Raw genomic sequence first — 22,824 nt, 5'->3', positions numbered from 1 at the left:
GGGCTACAGTTTTAATTTGCTTTATACACTTTATTTGACTAACATCATAAAAACAGTAATGTCTTAACAGAACAGCTAAAAACACGTTTTACTTTACACATTGATCAACAATTTAAAATGTACACATTATTTCATCATTTGATTTACAATACGGCAATACGAGCTCTGGTACACGAAATCCTTAAAGGTGAAATCGCTGTTTATTTAAATACTAAATAATAATTAAGAGAGTACGTTGCGTGCGCGGCGAAGGGGATAGTCTTGAATTAGGATTAGGATAAGGATTAGTTTAAGGGTTATCCTAGCTAAAAAAGGGATACACATGGTACACTGCGCACGTTCGGGAGTGTAAGTAAATTCGCTTAGATTAGTTAGTTGGCGCTTGTGCCAGGGATCGGCCAGATCGGGAATACTATAAAACTAGCAATTTGAACAACAGCCACTGCGTATACGGCATGACACTGCTTTTGGGAACCTCTCGGATCCCAGGTCGCGGATCACGAATCACGAATCCGCGTAGACAGCGCTTTAACTAGATTACAATGTATACATATATGTATGGCACTTTTTTTGGCGATCCGCCTTAGGAGCTCTGCTCCAGACCCTTCGACTTCTCACCATCCACCTTGCGCTCCTGTGCCTCAAAGTCCACGGAACGCGGCTGGATGGGGGCATTGTTGAACGGCTGCACCTCTCCGGATGCCCAGATGCAGTAGACAACGGCAGTGACGCAGAGCACGGCGAAGGCCACCCAGAACACAAGACGCCACTCCAGCAGCGAGGCCTGTAAAAGTAGTACAACCGGATTAGCTACAGGTTCAAGCATTCCTCATAAAAATGTCAGTTTAAGCAAGCAAAGTAAAGGTCGTGGCATTTTCATTTATCTATTCGTTCTAATTAATAACTGCTCGGTACTCACATTTGGTGTCATCACGCCCACCAGGTACGGCGTAATCACTCCGGTGATTGCTCCAATTCCGTTTGTGATGGCCATGAGCGTTCCGGCGTAGTTCGGACTCATGTCCAGGGGACTCAGCTTCATGCCCGCATAGTAGGCGCCCATCAAACCCATGCAGATGGTGAAGAGCACCACGACGAGGACTCGATCGCAGCCGGCGTAGGAGGCGCCCACCATGAAGATGGCCGGTCCAAAGGCAGCCAGACCCGTCATTACCTTGCGAGTGTTCGTGGTGCTCATCAGGCCAGAGCGGATCATCCAATCGGCCACGAAGCCACTGCCGACGGACACTATCCACATCATGATGTAGGGCAGCGAGGAGTACAGACCGTTGGCCTTGATCGAGAACTGGAGGACGTCGGCCATGTACTTGGGCAGATCGGTCACCATGATGTAGAAGCCCCAATCGTGACCAATCTGGGCGGCCACCAGGGCAAACATGGGCAGGTTGGTGAGGATGGCCTTCCAGGGAGTGGGGGGCAGGTCCTCGTTGCGGCTAATGGTGCCAATCTCCTTGACCAGATACTCGCGCTCGCTGGGCTTGATGAAGGGATGCGAAGTGGGATCGCTGTAGCAGAGGAAGATCTACGAGCAAAAATAGTTTGGATTATTACAAATATTTATTACGAAGTGGAGTGCTTAGCTATACTTACAAAGATGGCAAACCAGACAACGCCCAGGCCGCCGAAGAAGTAGAACACAAACTCCCAGCCATAGGCGTCTATGAAGACTCCCGACAACAGGTTGCCCATGATAGTACCCACTTGACCACCACCCAGCACCAGAGCACCGAGCTTTCCACGTTCGTTGGCCGGAACCCAAGCAGCCAGCAGGACACTCAAAGCGGGGAAGGTGGTTCCCTCGCCCAGACCCATCAGAACACGGGTCACAATTAGCCAGTCGGATTCACCCTTGTTGATGGCCAAGGGCGTCAGCAGGGTGAATACGGCTGTGGACAGAATGCCAAGTCCCAGGGTCCATTTGCCACCGAACTTCTCGGCCAGCAGGCCGCCGGGAATGTGGGTGACAATGTAACCGATGTAGAAGGAGGACAGGATCAAACCTTGCAGCTCCTCGGACCATTCGAAATCGCCACCAACCTGGAGGATAAATAATTTAAGTTTTAGGTAATACATTCTGAAAGGATCCATTCGGATAATGGTCCTAGGCTCTACTTACACTGCTTCCCTCGTCGAGGTCATCGGGTGGGCAGATCGCTTCAGAGTCGTCGTCCGTGGAGTTCTTCTTGACCACCAGCACGGTGATGGCCTGCGAAAGACAGACGCGCATCGTGTAGGCATTCAGGATGGCCAGGAAGCCCATGATGGCCAGGATCACTCGCTGGGGTATACAGAAATCTGCGGGCGAGAAGACCGAGATCGGAATTGACGTCAGTGGATGTCTTGTGGTGCACATTAATTAACCTGCTGGACAACATTTGCCAAACACTGCGTCAAACATTTTACGAGGCAAACGGATTTGCGTCTCACATATGTATATATTGTTTAAGCAATTAACTTATTTAATTCGGTTAGCGTGCGAATAAATAGTTTGACGGGTGACTCAATTGGGTACAAATCAATTTGCGCTGATAAACTTCAAATTGCACTTGATTGCTGTGTGGCACTATATCAATTAGCGGACCTGCTGAAGCCGATTTGAGCAATTTTTCAATATAATCGATGGGGAATTGCTTAAAAAAAGTTTACTAAATTAAATATAATACATACAAAGCTTAGTTGTTCAATGCTGAAAACTAGGTAACTTAGTGTAATGCCAAAGAGAACACTTCAAGTTTTAGAGCTTAAACAAATTATATGCCACGCAGTTATTAAGTCGATTTTTAAAATAAGCGTGATGCCACCGCAATGTATTTTTTAATGCTAACGACAGATTCTTTAATTTCAAACCAGTTTTTAATCTTAATGATAAAGAGACTATGCGTAAACAACTGCGACATCGCGAAATAATCATTTAAAACTTATAGAATACATTAGGCCTGTTCCGATCTGTAAACCTATCCAGGCTTTCATTAAACATGAATCATGAACATATATTTAACATATTGAGTCAACGTTTTAAAGGTAAGAAGGGTAAACAACTTCCAAAACTCAGATGCCAAAAGTAGCATCAAGTGATCTACCATAAACCAGCCAATAATCTTGTTCCAATCAAGCGCAATAAATAAATACTTTTCATAGGCGGCAATAAAGTACTTATTTTGATAAAATATTCAATAAATCATGTGCTGATTTCAGGAGTAAATTTATGTGCTCTCATTTATGGACCTCCAGCATTGGTTACTTTATTGTTTATTTAGTTATTAGTTATTCCAGGGCATCTGAGGAATTTGTTTAGTTTATAGCCCCGCTCTGGGCCAACTTCCTGTCTCGTGAGCTTTATGGCTCGTGCTCAAGTTTGGGTGAGCACCCGGGTCGAAAGATTATGGTCTACAGATATAAACGGCGCTACGTACTCTTGTCCCTCTATCAATCACCAGGCAGCGATCAACAGCAATCAACAGACGCAGTTTATGCGATGGCCATATCGCAATCAAATTGTTAAGCGGAATTACGCCCTGATAAGGCGGATTGTGATAGATCTGCGATAAACATTTGGAGTGGTGTGTGAAGTATGCGAAATCGCTAACCGAATACAATGACCATAAACCAATGGCGGCGCCAATTAAGTAATTTCGGGTATAAATTCAATGGGGCTTCAATGATAGATGGCAGCCCATGGATGTCGAAGGTTGGATTGATCAAGTTCTTGGGCACGCTTAGTTAACATTGACCAATTTCATTCCGATGGCATAGAAATAAACGATCTAACAAGAATGGCACGCAACGCACTTGGATCTCTGGATTGCGGGTAAACAAACAGCCTGGCTTCTTGGGTAAACACAATCAGAATCCAATTCATGACAATATTATTAGATCACCCCCACAGCCGCCGACTTCTGATGTTTTTGTTGACACTTAGCCACGACTCCACCTACGTCAGAAATCTATCTACTACTTTCAAGCTAGTAAAAGTTAGACAACCATGTTTGCCTTTTTAATGGCATTCGAAACTCCCTTAGTTTATAAGAAATGGTTTCGCAAAAAAGCCCATCGACGTCACCCACTGACAAGTTTATTTTGCCTATAAATTAACATCAATATATCTTTTGCTGGCCGCAAATTGCATTAAGCCACCGTAGCTGGCAAAATTAACAATGTGTCAATATTTGACAGGTTACTTAACCAAATTCGACACGAGCATTTATTCGCGCTCACTCCGCGAGTGTCAAATAAAAAATAAAATAAAGAAATAAAATATGATTACCAAGTGATAAGTTGATAAGGCCGTATATGTAAATGCTAGTTAAGTGCTAATCATATCGCCGTACGCCAAGTATGCCAATATTTTCAGCCCACCAATCCACTCGGTGGCGTTAATATATGACCCCTCTCCATCTAAGGACCATCACCACCACTTATCACACGATAAGCCAGTTAAGATTTAATCAGAGTTTAGTAACGCGACCTTATCGCGCATATGAGTGGAAAAGGAAAGCTAAGTGGCAAAGGGGGGACTCACTTTTACCTAGATTTAATCGCATTCACCTTCTTCATACATTCACTTCTTGCAAAAAATAAAAATAAAATTCATTTGCATGACTTCAATTCTTATTACTGACTGGCCTGATCACTGATTACCTATAAAAATAGGTTTCACAATCCCAAGAATAGATTATATAGCATTAGATATCAATTAAAGTCCAGCGAAACTTTCCAATGAGCCAGGCAATACAATTGAACTAGTTTCAATCGTGGGAATTTGGTTGGAATTCCAAATAAAAAGGAAGTATGGATATATTAAATAACAAATAAGTTAATAACAATTAAATACACATCCCATCAAACTAATTCCCTCAAAGCTTAGTTAATAGTTAATTTTATTCCCCTAAAGCTTAGTTAATAGCTAATTTTATTCCCCTAACATTCACTTAATAGTCAATTCCATTTAATGAAAATGACTTTTAGTTTTTAAATGTGCTAGCGATAGTCACTCGTATCCGTTGCATTAATGAGAAAACGAAAACAATTCCATCTGTCCATTCGTCCGTATGTCTGTCCGTCCGTCCGTCTGTCCGTCCGTCCGTCCGTCCGTATTCGTATTCTGATTCTGTTGACATTTCTGGGTCCGTGACTCTTTGTCCGGCAATCGTGAATGTCTAAGAGATAGCCCCTGAATGAATAAACCTCATTTCTTTTGCTTGCATTTCCGCGGTCTTGCGAAAATTATGTCAATGGGCCTGGGGGGCAGAGGGTCGTCCGTGAAGTGCGATTGCCGCATAAGAACATATACACCAGATCCAGATAGTGCACCCAAGCCAGACCCTTTCCATATGATAATGAGTCTTGCAGTAGAGTAACTGGGACGGGCCACAAACGAGGCGATTAGTCGGGTTGATTGCCGTAGCTCAAAACTAATGCCCAATGCTGCCTGCCAATCGGCTGATTTATGGCCAAATTGTAAATTTGTTAGTTCATTAGGCTAGAACTTGTGGTCAGAAAACGGAAAATTTACAACAGAGCATATAAATCAAGGGAAACCCAAGCAATATATCAGTTCTAGTTAGGTAGAACTAGTACTGCTCAAAAGCTAATTAGTTTGCAACTATCTATTTATGGTTTAGTCTTCAAGGCAGATAACATTTCAGGAAAATCTTCGTCGGCATACGTGATTCCTACCACCCGCACTCCAAGTATATTTGACATTTTATTTTCGTAAAGCTCTTACAGCTGAAATATGTATGATGTACGATGTATGTATGTATGTAGTTGCCCAATCGGACGAAAGAATTCTTTATTGCATTGACCTTGCCCAAAAAAGAACAGAGCGAGATGGCGCGAGGAAGTGGTGTGGGTGTATGTTTATGTATATGGACAGGTCCATAATCGGCTCCACAAGACCGTAATAACTGTTAGCCCTTCAATGGTCGAGAACCGAAATCCTATGCGAAGATACCACATGCCAAGCGACATGATACCCTGTTCTTTGTGGCTGCGCTGGCAAGCAGCAATTCACATGCAAATCGTATGCAAAATATTTACCAATTATGTGCACGCATGCCGGGAATTTCAATTTGAAGAAACCCAAACAAACGTGAAATGCGAGACGCGAGCCGCACAAGATATGAAACAAATCGGAAGTGGCAGTGGCTTTTTGTCATTGTTTTCATTTATGCACAATACATATGGGATTTTATATGTTTCTTCTGCTTTTTTTCTGTTTTATATTGCTGTCGGTCAATGTCGGTTAACTCTAAGCGAGCACTACCACTCGAAAATGCCCCCCTCACGATCGCAGGTTCAACGATCCGATCCGCACAATCCGCATTCTGAATACACCGGCGCACGCGGCACTTCCTTATGGCCAAACGATGATGATGATGTGATGACGATGTGATGATGATCGTGATGATAGCACTCGGGGGGGGATTGGGATGTGGCACACTTACACCTCGAGAGGCTTATGCCCCACTGCGGCTGTTGCGTCATCTCGGGACTGTTTTGCGGCTGTGTCAACAAGGTGGCCAGTTCCTTCGCCACGGTTACGGGTTTAAGGACAACGGCGGATCCTTAATACCAACTAACGCGCGCACTCGCCTCTCGCTTTTCACTGCTCTCTCGACTGCAGCGGTTTCTGTATCGGTATCGGCTTTGCACTATTGCCTTTGGCGCACGCGCAATTACGAAAGCGGAGATGCAGAGGAGAATGTGAATTGGATTACTGTTAGTTAGGCCAGTGATCTCGAACTCGAATGCGATCTCGAACTCGAACTCGCACTCGCGAGCTGGCTGGGTTTTGTTCTAAGTCTCTAGAGCGAAATCCTAACCGAATTCGAACTCGAATTCTAAACCGAACCGCGCACGCCGCCAGCCAAATTACAAATGAAAAATTATTCCCGCCGACTTTAGTTTATATTTATATGAGAGCAGATAAGCGCCGCTCCGCTGCTGCTGCGCAGCCGGCGTCTCTGCGGCAGCGGGAGTTTTTTCATATTATTTTATTTTATTTTTTTTTGTTTTTTTTTTCGCTTGCTGTTGTTGTTTTTATTGGATGCCGGCCAACGATCGTGTATCGCTATATTGACAAGGAGTTGACTCGTAACACTTGCTGTACATGCTGCCACAATTGAGCACTGCGAAAAAAAAGTGCATCAATAGTTTAATTACAAATTTCACTTTTGGCACAAAGAAATCTTAAGAAATCTAAGAATTGATGCTACGCATGTAAGCATTTGTATCTTGAAAAATAGCTTAGTACAAGAAAATTCAGTCATAAAACCAAGTATTATTGTATTCAACACCTTATTTATTCATCTATTAATTTGTTATAAAAAGCTAACATAAGACTCTTAATATCCATTGTGTCTAATTAGAACTAAAATATGTGTAAATTTTATAAAAATCTTTTATATATAAATTAATAATAGTAAGAGATTAATATATTAATATATGGTTCATAAGCAAATAGGCTTATATTCTTCTTACTATTAATAAAGTTAAATTAACAATATAATCTGTGGTAAACAAGTTATCTACCAACCCACAGAAATTTAAAGAAGCCCATAACTATCACATTATAGATGCAGATGCATGTAGATGCATGTTTTTCAAAATATACTAACATTATGTTAGTTCAAAAGCTGACTGCTTTTCTCTCTCTGCATGCATTGTAGCGTAGCACCTCATAAACGCGGTCGCTATCTTGGCCGGGTCGATCGGCGATCCAATCGCATTCAATCAGCCATCGGGCCGCCATGGAGCGTGCAGGGAGCATTCGAACGAATGCCACAACTACGCACAACTATTGGCCATTTGAAGCTCGATTTCGATTTCAGTTGGTATCAGCGGGCAATCGATTCTGCGCTGAATACCTCGACGCTTTTCCTCACCTGCACGCGCTCACCTTATGTCGCTTTATTTTGCTTTATGTCGCTCTATAAACGCTTGGATCGCGAATCGAAAAACCCACCTTACTATGTAGGTACATACATATGTATGTACATATACACAGATGCCAAGCCGTGCAGCCAGCTTCGGTTTAGAACCCGCGGAACCGGAATGCACGAAACCGAAACTTTGGCCAACAGAATGGCCCAGACAGGGAGGTAGCTGCACCCAGCGAAATGTGCGCCTATTGCCAATTTCCCCAGTGGAAACCATGGTCAAGGGGCTACTTACCAGGAATTTTCCCCCAGCATACCCTATCTCTGCAAGTAGTTGCATACATATTCACATTATGCAAGTTAGGAACTTTTATAGTCACTTAATGCAAGTTAGGAACTATTATATCGTCTTGATATAGAAATATTAGTGTTGAAATGGCAGTTGAGTGTTGAAAATGAAAGAACTTAGTACTACCAAAGGGGCTTATCTTGTTATTATCTTATTTATAGAACTTTATCCCACGGATTAAGCGTACTTATAGCATAGTATTCAGTTTGCAGATACAAGATACAAGCTCGAATAAAGGTTGGCAAAACAATAGGAGAAACAATAAGACGCGGTAATAAACTATTCTTAGTTTGCGCACATTTTTTAAAAATACAATTTCAAGAACATTTACATTTTTTTATACACGCGACAAGGTATCTCTCGTCTGGATATAAAACTATAGGCCTATATATATATACTGTAAATCTCTTAAGTATGTCAGAGCAGCAGCACATTTCTTTGTTTATTCATCCGACCGAATCATATAGTATACATGAATAAAATGGTACATTGATGGCCGCAGAGTGGCAGAGTGGCGATAGCAAGTTCCATCTTCAAGGCGCGCCACAGCGAAGCTACCCGACCGTCTGGCTGTCTGCAGTGCAGGGTATTAGGCAGAGAGCGAGACCACTTGTTGCGGCTCCAATAGAATTAGTTTAGTAGCTGTTTTGGCTGTGTTAGTTAGTCAGCAGCAGCCAGCGGCGTTTACCGGTTAGAGGCGGGTTGCGACTTTATGCAATGCAATTAACTGAAAAATGGGGGGCGGCTGTGGGCGTGGCGCGGTGAGAGGGACAGGAGGTGGGAGGTGGGAGGCTGGGAGACTGGAGGTCGCGAGAATGGGGAATCGTTATCGCTTATGGCCGGGTGAACCACCTCAAACCGCCCCTGACACTTCTATTATACGCTCCGTATTCCGTATTCATTACGGGCTCAGTTTCGATTTCAGTCGAATTCAGATGGAATTGCTGCTATATATATATGTACTATATGTAGGTACATCTGTATCTGCACAAGTCGAAGCGCACACGAAATTGAGGGCTTAACCAGTTACAGATGCGGTTCAATGCAGCTAAGCTGGGTTATTAATATACACTCGTTGTTTCGCTTATATTTATAACTGCCCATGTATACATTTCAAGGGGTACTTAACCATACGCATTACTCGTGCAATATTATGCGATCTGTGGCTGGTTCCACGGGGAAGTGCTCAATAGATGTCTCAATGAATTGCACTTAAGGGGTTGGGATTATTGTGGGCTAAGACTTGGCACATGCATTATTATTATCTCCATCATTATCGCCGGAAATGTAATCCATGGCCGAGTGCTCTCCATCTAAAGCCAAAGAGAAGTGTAGACTGTTTATCAGTTAGACTTTGCCGCCTTATCGATGACACACTTTGTCCAGAGACTCGAGATCATCCAGGTGACAACTGGGCCAGATAACCTCCGTTTGCGTAGAATTCCAAGCTGACAGCGACTTGGACATGGACGTGGACTCTGAATATTCCGTCTTTGGCCTAATGAAAAGTGACAAACTTCAATTGATGTGCACCCCATCAATTAGCCGCACGCACATCGCATCCGATCCACTTGGAACTATCCACCATCTACTATCCACCATCCATGAGCCATGAGCCATGATCCATGATCAACGATATGATCCGATATGATCGCAGTGACACTGGAGCCATGCTGATCTTCAAACTCGATCGTTGATCATCTCGCGTTGAGTTTATTAAGTCAGCGAACCATGCTGCGCAAAACGATGCTGCTCTGCAATTGAGATGTTTGTGTTTGTCCACATAAATTATCCAAATATTCAGAATTTATCCGACGATATGGAAATGATAATACATGTTTCGCTCTCGACGGGGCTCTAGAATCCAGCTAAAACTGGCTCCAAACGTCCATGACCGAAAACGTAACCAGCTTGAACTGGTAATTTGGACAAATGGACGGATGGACGAATGGACTGATGGACGGACTTTGCGCCAGACGAACAATATAGCACTCAATATTTAACTCGCATACCAAATATTTTGCGTTATTTGTGAACTATACCATACCGCAAATGAATTGGAGCGGCCTGAAAGTTGCTTAATAGAAGAATGTGACGGAATGGAATTGTATCATTTACAATTTAGCAACGATATGATAGCATACTCTCCTTAATGGGAATCTAAAACATATAAGTTTTTCTACTTATCAACTAAGCAATCAGAGGAAGCGCCTTCATCCTTAGACTTCACAAAAATAACGTGAAAAACACTATAAAACGATTTAGTTAACAGATAAGGATGGAAAACAAGCCTATTACTCAGCGTTCCAAGGAAATTTCCGAATGTGCCTTCAAATACTCCAGAATTTTCCAGTCAACTTTACTTGCAGCATGTCGAGAAGATCGGTCATGTTGGCGCCAATTAAAGCTCGGAAATCAAGTGAAATTTCATCTATGAATAGAAGGACATAAGTCGGGAACTTTGAGTGCTGAGGAGAGTGTCAATCATCGAGATATGAAGAGAAGCAACTAATAGTAGCGCAAATATTTTTAGATGTCTTAATAAAAGGCCATTGAGTGTCAGGCAATTGAAACTGGTTAACAGAATAACAGTTCCCCAGAGAATTTCTTTAGCAACAGATAGCCACATCATCGTATGCTATCTTTATTGAAGGGATCAGCGGTAATGATGATATAATCTAAAAATATATCAAATTGTATCTGTCGCGATTAGATATCCTTTATCTGCAGCTAATCACGCCGCCTAACTGGTGGCTAAAATTCCACAGCAGAGTAGTCAGCTTGGGATACAGTATGAAGTGCTATCTAGTCCCAAAGGATAATTGCTTTTCCGCCAAATTATTTATATATTAGCAAGTCATTAAATGATAGCTGCTACAGCTGAAACGTCGTACACTTTTAAGCACATGCCTCTAACGAGTTTGTAACTACATAAATCATTCGCGCGAAATCTCAACAGGTGATCGACATCGGCTGAGGCGTGAATTGAGTTCGAGTAAAATGCAGTAAGTAAGCTCTTAAGCAATTAAAATGGCCAGCAAATAGTCGAGGCAATTGACATTTTGAGGGTCATCGGCGATGCTGAGAAAATACTCGAGCATATTTACTCGAGCTCACTGAAAGAAACCCAGACCGCAAAACGTCACGAGACTCGAGTTACTTGGCCAAATTGGAGTGGTGTGGATTGGTTTGGGTAGCTGTGAAGTGGGGGTTAACTGCTCGAAGGCCAAAGTCCATTGGGTCACGGGGTTACGGGGTTATGGCTATGGATATATTGCAGTTCTGGGTACTAATCGTGGCGGGTAGGTAATAGTGCCATATTCGCGGCGATCGTAAAAACTATATAAGCTGCGGAACGAGTCGGCCAAAAGTTGGCTATCTTAAATGTGCCTTTTACAATGGTACTAACCATAATATCGGCACCAATCTTTATAGCCGACAGTGACTTTATAATGCGACTTTTGTACCAGGGCTTCAAGGAAAAGATAAGATTGGTGGTGGGAGGACAGGCGGGAATCTCCCCGCCTCAGCCATGGACACATATGGCTCCCAAATCAGAGCATGTGATGCCCACCAAACTATATGATATATTAGATATTCCCAACTGATACCGAAGCGGGTCCCATTGATACCGATTTGTGGACTGGAGTGGAGTGCGACCAGCTGGGAATCTGGGAATCGTATGGGGGTGCGTCATCCTCAAGGGGTTTAATAACTTAATTGGCCATATCTCACTTTGATCGCCAGTCGTGTGCGCCGCTTTATAAGCCAAGGGAAAGTGCCAAAATCAATTGCAGCACTCACATCGTATATCGTATATCGTATATGGGTTATTTTCGTACTGGTAAAAATTCCATAATTCCCCAAACGGGGGACCGACTGGCATTCCGCCCCGATATATGGCCTTATATTCAGTTAAGATACATACTCGTACGTACATCGCCTGTAATAAGTAACATTTTATTTGTGTGCGCAACTCATTTGAAGTGTGAAAAGTGGTAAGACCTTTTAACAGGCAAACACATGCATTTAATTGTGGCACTTTGCAAATACTCAGTTCCCCAGAGCTTCCTAACCACATCTGGACAGCTGGGCAGCTGGATCTGAAGCAGAAGCCGGAGACAAGCCTTTAACACGTGATTCTGATATTTATTGCATATACATACATACGTACAATATTTACGACCTCTAATTTGTGCGAAACGGAAGTGAGTCCGTGCAACGCATTGTGATTTTTTTGGGGGGCAACGAAACCAGTTGGATGCCATAATTGCACTTCTTACGGGTACACATGATTCCGCATGCAAGTCAACTGAGTAATCTGAAATACATTCGTTCATATGTGAACTACATACATATGTATGTGTGAAACCCAAACACTTTGACCTTAAACTTGGATGGTACCTTGGGGTTCTTTCAAGTGCCGTTCGCAAACAGGAAGAGCAGCGCGAGATGGGGAAAGTCGCTGTGCAGAGGTCGGCAAATTACAAAACCCAACAACTCGGTGATAAGATTAGGATTTCGGATGAGAGTGCGGAATATTTGGGTAGGGGAGCGTGGGAATTTCCACGACAGCAGCAAACAACAAAGATTAACCAATTTAAATAATAAATTTAATAAACAAATTGCCTCAGTTCTTCGCTACCTTACGGGTAATAAATATGTATATGCCTGAAGTTAACGCTTTAAAATATTAATTGGTTCTTCTTCATGCAAAAGAAGAGTAATTCCATTTGCTATGAAAATACTCATACGCTAAAAGTTTACTTAGCAGTCTCGTTCTAATCCAAATAGAAGCCCGTGTTGACTTAATCCATACATGAATTTGTGCATATTTGGCTCTTCGAATTCCAAAAGTTAACTGCTGATAGCACGTCCTTTGATTACACTTGCGATTATTATCGGTCAAGTGTTTCCCACATGCGACGCATGCCGAGCTTACATGGAAGTTGTTGACTTCGGCTGGAAATGAACTCGTGTGTGATCAGCAGGCCAAACACAAATACAAGTTTCTCGAATGTTTCCTTAACTATATTTGTATAATTTTCTAATAGTAAGAAATAAATATTCAAAGATATGGTAGCTGTAGGCAATTGAAATTTAAGTTTTCTTTATAAACGTTTATTTGCGAAACTTACAAAATCGCACATTATAATACGATTTATTTGCTCGTTTTTTAAAAGAATCTTTGTTATTTTTATGTGTGCACTCAGCAATTTAACAATAAAATAGATTCGCTATATGATTTTTAAGTGGAGTTTTTTTAAAAAACCGAATTCATTTCGTTTAGACCAAAATTTAAATTTTCGCGCCTAATGTTCTAAAACTAAACGGATCTAAGATACCATTCAGTATTTATTTGCAATATTTTCAACCAGTCACAGACTGGTCACATTGATGAACAGCTGATTTCTCAAGTTCGCGAAAAAAATAGCAGCGTTCTTTGATAAGATAACAGAAAATCCTCGAAACACCCAACAAATCGCAGAGCTTAAGCGCAGAAAATCTATGGCGGACTAAGATCGAACCTCGCCCAGTCGAAAAATGTGATCGTACCGCGGTGGCAGGCAGCAGCGGATTGAAATCGCAGGATTGCCCATTTGGAGCACCCCTCTCTATGAAAATGGGCGACAGCGAGCAGATTTGGCCAGAAATCGGAGTGGATCCGCAACATGTTTGTGAGGCGGGCGGCGACGGTAGATTCCAGTTGATCTGCGACAAGACGTGGCTGCAATCGCTGGAGCGGAACAGACGGTTGACTCACTTTCCCAGTTGGCCACTTCTGGACCGCAGGGCCTATCCCGCTGGGCAGTTGGAGCACCCGTGGACGCGGATTTTGGTGCAGACCTATAGGAAGCAGCCGCAGTCGAGGGTGTACCCGCTGCCTAGGATCTCTGGGGATGCGCCTTCATCCGAACTGCCCTTCTCCTACTCGCAGGCAGTGTCCTTTGTGGCGCACAGCAACTTCAAGCAGCTTTGGGAGGAGGCCTACAGAAAGTACAATGGCGCCCATGTCAAAATGTGCAGATCAACCCCTTCAGCGCCCTCGACGAAGCCACCAAGTGGCCAGGGCCAGCTGCAGCCGCATGATGCAGTGCTCAAAGAGCTCATCCAACGGGTGTACCAATGCCCCGTGCTGCACTGTCAGCTAGATCGTGACGGAGTTGGTGACTCATCCAATGCTACCTCGTCCTCCCCTGGCAGCTGTCATGCCAACGTCTTGCCCGCCCTGGTGGCCATTGAGTCCTCCACGCACATCAGCGTCTTCTTTTATCCTCCAGCTCTGGAATGCAGCCTGTACGACTGCATCACCTTCAGTCCGGCTCTGTTGGGAAAGAACTACAACAAGACACTGTTTGTGATCTACCAGATTCTGCAGCTAGCGAAGCATCTCCAAGGACAGGGCCTTTTTCTGGGCGATCTGCGTCTGCAGGATATTGTGCTGCGGGAGAATCTCTGGCTGCAAGTGCTTCCTCGGCTGCAGTGTAATCTGCTAGACGATGATCCGGCTGGGGAGGACATGTCGCCCCTTACGCCGCTGGCCAGCGAGGATTTGGGAGAGACGAGGGAATCGCAGCAGCCACTTCCCTCCAGCAGCACCATGTTCGACCTGCGATTCGCCTACGATCCCGCCCACTTCAACTTGCGCGAGTATGCCGAGATGTGGTGCAATGGTCAGCTGTCCAATTTCGACTATCTTACTATCCTGAACAATGCGTGTGGCAGGAGTCTGACCAATGCCGCCTATCACCACATCATGCCCTGGGTTACTGACTTCAGTGGACGCGGAGGAGGCTCATGGCGGGATTTGACGAAGAGCAAGTATCGTCTGAACAAAGGCGATGTCCATTTGGATCTCATGTACGCCCATGCAAGCCAGCATGGAAGCGCAGACGGTAGTTATCAAGCAATCGGCGATCAGGCGCCTCACCACGTCTCCGACTTTCTTTCCGAGATCACCTACTTTGTATATATGGCGAGGAGAACGCCCCAGGCCATCCTCTGCGCCCATGTGCGTCCCATCTGGGTGCCCGCCGAGTATCCTGTGTCCATTCAGCGCCTGCAGGAATGGACGCCAGACGAGTGCATTCCCGAGTTCTACTCAGATCCCATGATATTCAAGAGCATTCACGAAGACCTGCCGGATCTCGAGCTGCCTGCTTGGGCCACCTGTCCGGAGGATTTCATCTGCAAGCACCGCGAGGCCTTGGAGTCGCAGTACGTAAGCGAACGACTGCATCACTGGATTGATCTCAACTTTGGGTGAATTTTCTATAGACACTAGTTCATTTGACTCTTACTAATATTCTTATTCCACGTTAGATACAAGCTGAGTGGCAAAGCGGCGGTTAAATCAAAGAATGTCTGCCTCACCCTAGTGGATCAGCACAGGAATCTCAGCCAGCGTGGCATCGTCCAGCTCTTTGCAAGCGCACATCCTCCACGTCGATATGCCACGCCTTGGTTTAGTAAAGCTGCACCCAGACTAAGCCAACTATACGCCAGTCCCTCGAAACGTCTAGCCAAAAGTACGGAAAACCTGCAGGCTGAGAGCGGAATCGGATCATCCCACCTATCTCTGCGTCTTGGTGATGATGGATCAACCGGCTCTGTTCACAGCAGCTCTGCATCCGCATCAGCTTCCAATTTCTATGCAATCACCAATTTCATTGAACTGCCGGAGAATTATAATCCTGCTCTGTTGCTACACAATCTGGAAACTCTGGAGGCGTTCTACGCACGCACTTTCCCACAACAACGGGCGTCTGCCAATCCCGAGGAGAAGATGATCAGCAGTGATCTGATGTTTGAGCAGAACTCAGCGGAACATTCGTTCACGAACCAACTGTTTGCGAGTGGTAACGAAATACCCCCAAAGGCAAAGAATCTCTTAAGGGAAAAAAGGAACTGTCTTCAGCATCTGTTGAATGCCAGGAAAGAGCGGGATCTGCAAGTCTTGGGATGTCTTATCATTGAACTATTCGCCATGCAACGTTTGCGACCCCTTCTAATGGGCAATGGCTTGGCTGCAACCTTTGAGGCTCGACTCTCCGCCTGCCGGACGGTGGCTCAGCTGCATCGCCAGGAACTTCCCAAGCCAGTACGTCGAGTAGTGCGCCTGCTGCTTCAACTGGAGGAGCCCGGAGAGGAGGATCAAGGCTTGCCACAGCCGCCGAATCCTGCCCAGCTGTTGGAGCCCATGTTCAGCAACTTGTTGCTTCCATTTCCTAGCCACTACATGGCTGTCTATGCTCTGGTTAGATCTCTACATGCATTTGAGGCTGACGCAGTGTTACTGGAGCTGCACACTCACTTCAGTTGCAAAGGAGGCAGGGAATGTGACAGATACACGGAGATGGATCGTCAGAGAGTACTGTTTGAACGTAAGATCGCCGAGTGTAAGGTGATGTCTTGCTGTGCCCATGTGAAGAGGCTTCTTGAGCCCATGGCTTTCGCCTATGAGCAATTCACTCCGGTTGAGTTGCTGCTTCCGCACATCATAGATCTTTTGAGAGATGAACGCACATCGATTTTGACTGCCTGGAACTTATTCGATCCCATTGCACAGGCATTGGGAGTATCCCAAACCCAACAGCATCTGCTACAACCACTGCTCAAGCTGTACGATGTGGAGAACGTCAGTTCCCCGGACGACGGCGGCTCCAATGGCTCCACAAACAGTGGTGGCCATCTTCGCTTCTCGGCCAGCAGTTCGTTCAAGTCCCGGAAATCGGTGAAGCTTTATCACCACAGTTTTCTGCTTCGACTAATTGTGCGTTTCGGACTCCGCTGTTTCCTGCATCACTTTATAGCGCCGCTCATTGAAGCAGTTGGTGGCTACAAGGAACCGGAGCAGGGCAATGGCTACCACTATCACAGCGGCGGCAGCAGAAGGACGAGTAAAAATCTCAACTTTGCCTCGGAAAATGAAGTTCATCAGGCAGTGGCGCCAGAAATGAAGCCTGACATCGAGGAGCTGTTCACCTTCGAGGATGACCAGGACAGGGCGTCCACTCAGGACAACAAGTCGATTGACTCCTTTGACATGCGCCCCAGCACCAGTGCTGCCAGTGCGGAGGAAGCTCGAGAATCGGATGGCTCCCCGGACAAACTGGTGATCAACGAGCTCATCTATGGTGCAAGAATATCGCCAGATAAACTGTCTTTAAGAGAGGGTCAAACTCCACCTGTATTGGTTCCTCCTCCTTTAGGACCCCGCTCGCCCACCATTGAGATTCCCATGTGTCCCACTGCCGGTGGCATTCGTCGTAGTTTTCAGCTGAGCGCCATCGACTGCGATATTGGTTCCCGGAAGAGTGTGGACAGCTTTGAGCTGATCAGCCAGACGGTGGAACAGCTACCTCCTGCAGCGGAGGAGACGGAAGCGGAGGCATCGGACTCCCTGCAGGCATCGGTCATCTCTCGGTTGTCGGAAGCCAAGGCCGTGCAGAACAACCGAATCAGCGAAATGAGTGCCGAGAGTTTGGTGTGGCTGTCGCATCGGCTGGGTCCGGTGCTCACCTCTCGGTTCATCACCAGGAACCTGCTGAAGCTGCTCTCCCTGTGCTACGTGGGCCAAGAGAACCTGCTTCCGGAGGTGGACGATGGTGGTTCCAGTTTCAGTTCCAGCCCCGATGCAGCCAACCTCAATTACTTTAGCATTGCCAACGCAAGGGTCGTGGGCGACCGCAGTGCAGCCCGAGTACTGGAGTGCCTCATGTCCATTGCAGGTGAGCTAAGCTATAGTTATCTTAATCACATAGTAAAATCATCATTTGTCCTTGTCCTTTATAGCTCTCTATGGGGAAAACTTCCTGCTGCTGCAGTACTTCCCCCACATCAGCGAACTCATTAGTCTGTGCTCCAAACGGATAACTGGCAGCCTCGAGGGAGCCATAATCAGTTCTCTGCAGCTGCTTAAATACATGGTTCCTTGTCTAACCGATGCCAGTATCATGGAGCACCTTCAGCACATAATGCTGGAGGCAATCCTTCTGCCCATTCTGCGCCTTTTGAGCTCCACAAACCTTGTGATGCCCAGTGGTTATCTGGGACGTTCTCTGTTGGCGCGAAAGTTTTTGGATGCAATCTATGCTCTGAGCGTTCGCTTGGGCTCGGATATGACCCGGGAGCACCTTTGTCAGCCGCTGCTCAATCCCTTCTTCCTGATCTTCAACAAGGCCTTTGGATTGCCAAATGACTTTGCCTGCGATCTCGCTAATCTTTCGCTCGTTGGTGGCGCATCGCAGCCGGAGCGAGCGCTGGAGGAGTTGAGGGATGTGTTTGGACCGGAGCTGGCGCACACCGCTTATCTAACATTTCTGCGCTTCCTGGGCGAGGCCAACATGAAGAGGACACTGAGCAACCTGGATTTTGTGCTGACCCTGTGCCACGAACACGAGCAACCCAATGCACAAAGCAAAACGCAACTAGCGACTAGTGTGAGTTCTGGACAAGATGTGGACTCAGTAGATGCCAGCTGCGAACTGGCCGCCAATAGCTTTGGCACTCAGATCGTGGGAAATCGCCTGCAAGTGGCCAGGAACAATGTGGAACTCATCGACATGGTGGCGTACAAACTGGACCAGATGCCCAAAACTCGCCACCTAAAAGGCAACTGGTTGGCCTACTGGCGCAATGAGACGACGCGCAATGAAAAGGACAATCAGACCCTAAATCTCAAGCAAATACGCCTGCAGTCGTTTGTAGGACACACTAACTCTGTGAGAGCTATATATGCCCTGGATAACGAGAACAGTTTCATTTCCGCCTCCAAGGACAAGACCGTGAAGCTGTGGTCACTTCGCAGCGAAGGAGATGGCCGCAAGACGAGCGCATGTCAGTTCACTTACACGGCACACAAAAAGTCCATAAACTCACTTGGCTTTCTGGAATCCTTGCGATATGTGGTGTCCTGTGATTCGGGCATTCATCTGTGGGATCCGTTTATCGGAAGACCGCTTGGCATACTGGATGCTCCTCGTCATAGTGCTGTCACAGTGGTCAAATGTTTGCCCTCCCATTCGCCGCTGGTCATTGCCGGAACAGCAGAGTCCACTGTCAAGATGGTGGATGCCCGGAACTGTGAGTACGTGAACGAGTGGCGGGTGTGCAATGCTTCTCTGCCCAACGCTACTGTTCGATGCCTGGCTGTGGCCCCTTCCGGCAACTGGCTGGCAGCAGGACTCTCGTCAGGATGCATCGTTCAGCTGGACACGCGCACTGGCATGGTGATCAACTCGTGGCGACCAATGGAATGCGATCTGCTGCAGCTGACCGCTCCGAGTGATCAGTTCCTGGTAAGCTCCGCCTTGGATCACAGCCTGGCCGTTTGGCATGCCCTGGATGGCATCATGCACTACCAACTCAAGTGAGTCACAGACAGAGAGCTATCAATCATCACAAGTTACTTATATTATTGTCGTTATAGACCTCCCCCCGAACCTGCTCATTTCCTGCAGAGTGTTGGCCCGTCTTTGGTCTATGCAACAACTGGCAACCGCGTGGGCGTCTATGCGGATGTGGCCCACTCCCACGCCTTCAGCACCATCACCAAACTTCGCTCGGAGACATTCCGCGGTGTGCTCACCTCGCTGGCCGTGTTGCCCCTGAACCGAGCCTTCCTCGCTGGCAACGAGAGCGGAAATATTGCGCTGCTTTGCTAGAACGTTGGTATCATACCATTGTACCATACTATGATATTATAGTCTAGTTTATTATATATTCAACGGCACCAAATATTATTTTAATGCAACTAACACGGGTTGGACGTCGCCAAGAAACCTACCCCGCCTAACCCAATGAATTTATGTATTGAGCTAGCGTTTGCATTGCTATATATTTATTATATTTACGATCGCACAGACAGTGGTACATTTAAAGCTACTTTTTTCTAGAGTATTAAAATTAGTTTCATACATACTCAAAGCTAAAATTATGCCGTGTAAAAGCATTCCAGGTCCACAGTTTATATATATTTATATTTATGTCCATACAATAGAAGACAAAATTGTATTTACAAGTAACTATTTAAGCTGGAAAGAGGTAAAATATTTAATATGTATAGAGATACAGGAAAACAATAAAAAAGTACAAGACAAGTGTGTGTTTATTTGTAATTCGTAATTAAATATTATATCTCTACAGGGAAGAGGGCGTTTCCAAGTTTAAGTATTACTAAGCGGACGCATTGTTATTGATTTGCCAAAATGATTCAGTGCATCGTGAAGAGTACATATATAGCCGATAACGACCGTCCATCGCAGTCGTAACCCTGAAACCAGTTTGCGGGACGCAATCCGAATGATTTGCTCGTTCAATTTTCGCTGCGCGCTTCTCCGCTCGATTTCCTTTCCTTCGCATCGCCTTGAGCTGGGCCAATGAACCTGCTGGGAGCAGCAGCAAACGCAGCAGCACCGCACAGCACAGCAGCAACATCCCAGCAGCAACGGACATTGCATCCGACGGGTTGAGATCTCCAGGGCCTGGACGGGATGGGGGGCGAGCGGGAGTATCTGGGAGATCGTCCGTTCGAAGGCGTTGCATTTATTTTTGGGCGATGGCGATGGTGATGGTGATGCGGAGATGGGGACGTCGTCGTCATCGTCGTCGTCTCTTTATGGCAACTTTTTTGCATTGGCATTCTGTTGTGCTGCTGCTGTTGTCGCTGCACTTTTTCGAAGTCTGGAGTCAGGGCGACTTGTGCGTGAGGCGATGATTCTGGGCGCTTGTTACAATGAGGATTTGCAGAGGACAATAGTGCGTCTAACTCCAGCAGCACCACTGCCACCCACCTTCGGCCAGTGGGAGTGGAACACTCACGGCAAGGTGGCTCCGTCCTACAAAGCTGGACGAGATTGGGGTCTTTCAGTCGAGCGGCGTAACCTTGAATTTAAGGAGTCGCATCGCTGGAGTGCGTAATCTGAAGAGGGGCTAATGAGCCCTCCTCCCCACCACTGCTCCTCCTTCACTTCGATGGGACCAGCTAGTTGGACAGTCGGTATTGGTTGGCCATATGTTGCCCAGCAGGTCTTTCTCACTGCAAGACTGTGCTGAAGTAATGCACTTTAGGTGGCGACGATTCCAAGAAATTATTTTCAGTGTGCGTACGAGTATGCATGCCCGCGGTCCTTGTTGACTTCGCTCTCAGATGTTACCTTATCGAGATATTTAGTTACTTATGTATACACTTATTTGCGGACTTTACATTTACATCTAAATACGATTCAATACGATTTAAAAAAAATTAATCGATTATTTAAAGTACTTAGAAAATAAAACATATTTTTATAATTAATTTTATTTTCGTCACCTTTGAAGATATTCAATATTTTGAAATAAAATCATATAAAAACCCTTAAACAATTAAGGAAGATTTAACTACACAGATTGGAGTTAGTAATCCTTTTTTGCCAGGTGTGACAAAGGCATTTAAATTAAGAACGTCTATTTAAGCTATATATTCTGTAACTAATGGTTTAGTGAGAGGGTTTTGTTTAATGCCTTATACTGCATGTGTACAAGCATGCATTTATCCTTATACACAACTGCATTGTTAATGAATTTGGGTCATTCTAAGCCCACCCAAGGTCTCAAAAAATTTATCATCGTTCCATTGACCCGCCCACTCAAGGTCGCGATGCGCCATAAACAAACACTGGGAGCGGAAAGCCAGGCAGACTGCATGTAAGCCATACGTATAACCATAACATAAGCCACCAGCCATAACGTCATAATCATGAGAAGAGTGAGAACGGAGGCAAAAGTAACACAAATGCCAACGGCACGCCACGAAAATATGTGGGGAATTCGAAATTTGTGAGAATCGCGCTGCATGAAATTTCACTCAGCTGCCCGAACAGGCAAGCAGCGCAAAAAGCAGACGGCTCGTTATGTTAGGAATGCCATTGGCCCGTGGAACGCCCGACCAGGGTTGCCGTGCGGCCGTCAGTGCGGCGGCCACCTGTTGCGCCTCGATCCAGTGCGCGGGCCTGGCAACCCTGACCCTCGACGCGATTGAAGGTATGCGGTCGTTCGGGGGAATGGAATGCCGCCCCAAAATTCCAACGTTGCAGGAACTGAGCAGGGGTGGGCAAGGGGGACTTAAGGCGAGGAGCGTTGCCAGAGCTGCCGCCGCTTCCGCTGGCGGGCTCAAACATTTTTTGGGACCACAAAATGTTACCAACATACAACCGAAAATTTTTACCAGGCCTCCAGAAGTGGGCAGTTCGTGGTTGGCAGGCTGAAAAGTTCATTGCTCACACGGTGGCGCATAAAATGACTACAAAATGTTACCATACACTCGAAAAAACGCCTGGGAGGGCAGGAAATGCAAATGTAAAATGGGTGGTGCGGTTTATAAATTCACCAGACAGTTTATGCCATCAATTTTATAACTCACACCCCCAACTGGGGGCGTCGAGTCAATAAATTCTCGTCGGCCGCATACGTATTTTATAGTCGCACATTGCAGATCTGACATAATAACTAAGAGGCGCGCAGAATGCGTAGAAAGTGCCTTCTCGGCTGTTAGCGCGTTTTCCATTCCAAGGGGCCTTTTGTTTGGTCTCCACT

At 45.7% G+C, this 22,824-nt stretch overlaps 2 protein-coding genes across 2 annotated transcripts; one reads left to right on the top strand and one right to left on the bottom strand.

The window, feature by feature from the left end:
* Nucleotides 1–4: 4 nt before the first annotated feature.
* On the bottom strand, nucleotides 5–6,898 carry LOC122626081 (putative inorganic phosphate cotransporter). Its single transcript, XM_043806203.1, has 5 exons — nucleotides 6,468–6,898; nucleotides 2,138–2,316; nucleotides 1,612–2,058; nucleotides 920–1,543; nucleotides 5–784 (listed from the first exon to the last, which is right to left on the bottom strand). The coding sequence occupies exons 1-5, from the start codon at nucleotides 6,505–6,507 to the stop codon at nucleotides 584–586; spliced, it is 1,491 nt and encodes a 496-aa protein (XP_043662138.1). The 5' UTR covers nucleotides 6,508–6,898; the 3' UTR covers nucleotides 5–583.
* Nucleotides 6,899–13,639: 6,741 nt separating this feature from the next.
* Nucleotides 13,640–20,332, top strand: LOC122625274 (WD repeat-containing protein 81). The gene is made up of 4 exons (XM_043805317.1): nucleotides 13,640–15,513; nucleotides 15,574–17,981; nucleotides 18,046–19,621; nucleotides 19,682–20,332. Exons 1-4 carry the CDS (start codon nucleotides 13,868–13,870, stop codon nucleotides 19,914–19,916), a joined length of 5,865 nt encoding a protein of 1,954 aa, XP_043661252.1. The 5' UTR covers nucleotides 13,640–13,867; the 3' UTR covers nucleotides 19,917–20,332.
* The last annotated feature ends 2,492 nt before the right edge of the window (nucleotides 20,333–22,824 follow it).

Source organism: Drosophila teissieri, chromosome 2L (genome assembly GCF_016746235.2).
Source record: "Drosophila teissieri strain GT53w chromosome 2L, Prin_Dtei_1.1, whole genome shotgun sequence".
NCBI lineage: Eukaryota > Metazoa > Arthropoda > Insecta > Diptera > Drosophilidae > Drosophila > Drosophila teissieri.
Note: the sequence above shows the minus strand (reverse complement) of the source record. Positions and strands in the feature narration are given on the sequence as shown.

Excerpts from the sequence above, each read along its gene's own strand:
- LOC122626081 (XM_043806203.1), bottom strand. The coding sequence starts at position 6,507 with ATGACGCAACAGCCGCAGTGGGGCATAAGCCTCTCGAGGT. Across the intron at positions 2,059-2,137 it reads ACCTCGACGAGGGAAGCAGT|GTTGGTGGCGATTTCGAATG; the intron begins GTAAGTAGAGCC and ends TTTATCCTCCAG. Across the intron at positions 785-919 it reads TGGGCGTGATGACACCAAAT|GCCTCGCTGCTGGAGTGGCG; the intron begins GTGAGTACCGAG and ends CTACTTTTACAG.
- LOC122625274 (XM_043805317.1), top strand. The coding sequence starts at position 13,868 with ATGAAAATGGGCGACAGCGAGCAGATTTGGCCAGAAATCGGAGTGGAT. Across the intron at positions 17,982-18,045 it reads GTGCCTCATGTCCATTGCAG|CTCTCTATGGGGAAAACTTC; the intron begins GTGAGCTAAGCT and ends TGTCCTTTATAG. Across the intron at positions 19,622-19,681 it reads ATCATGCACTACCAACTCAA|ACCTCCCCCCGAACCTGCTC; the intron begins GTGAGTCACAGA and ends TTGTCGTTATAG.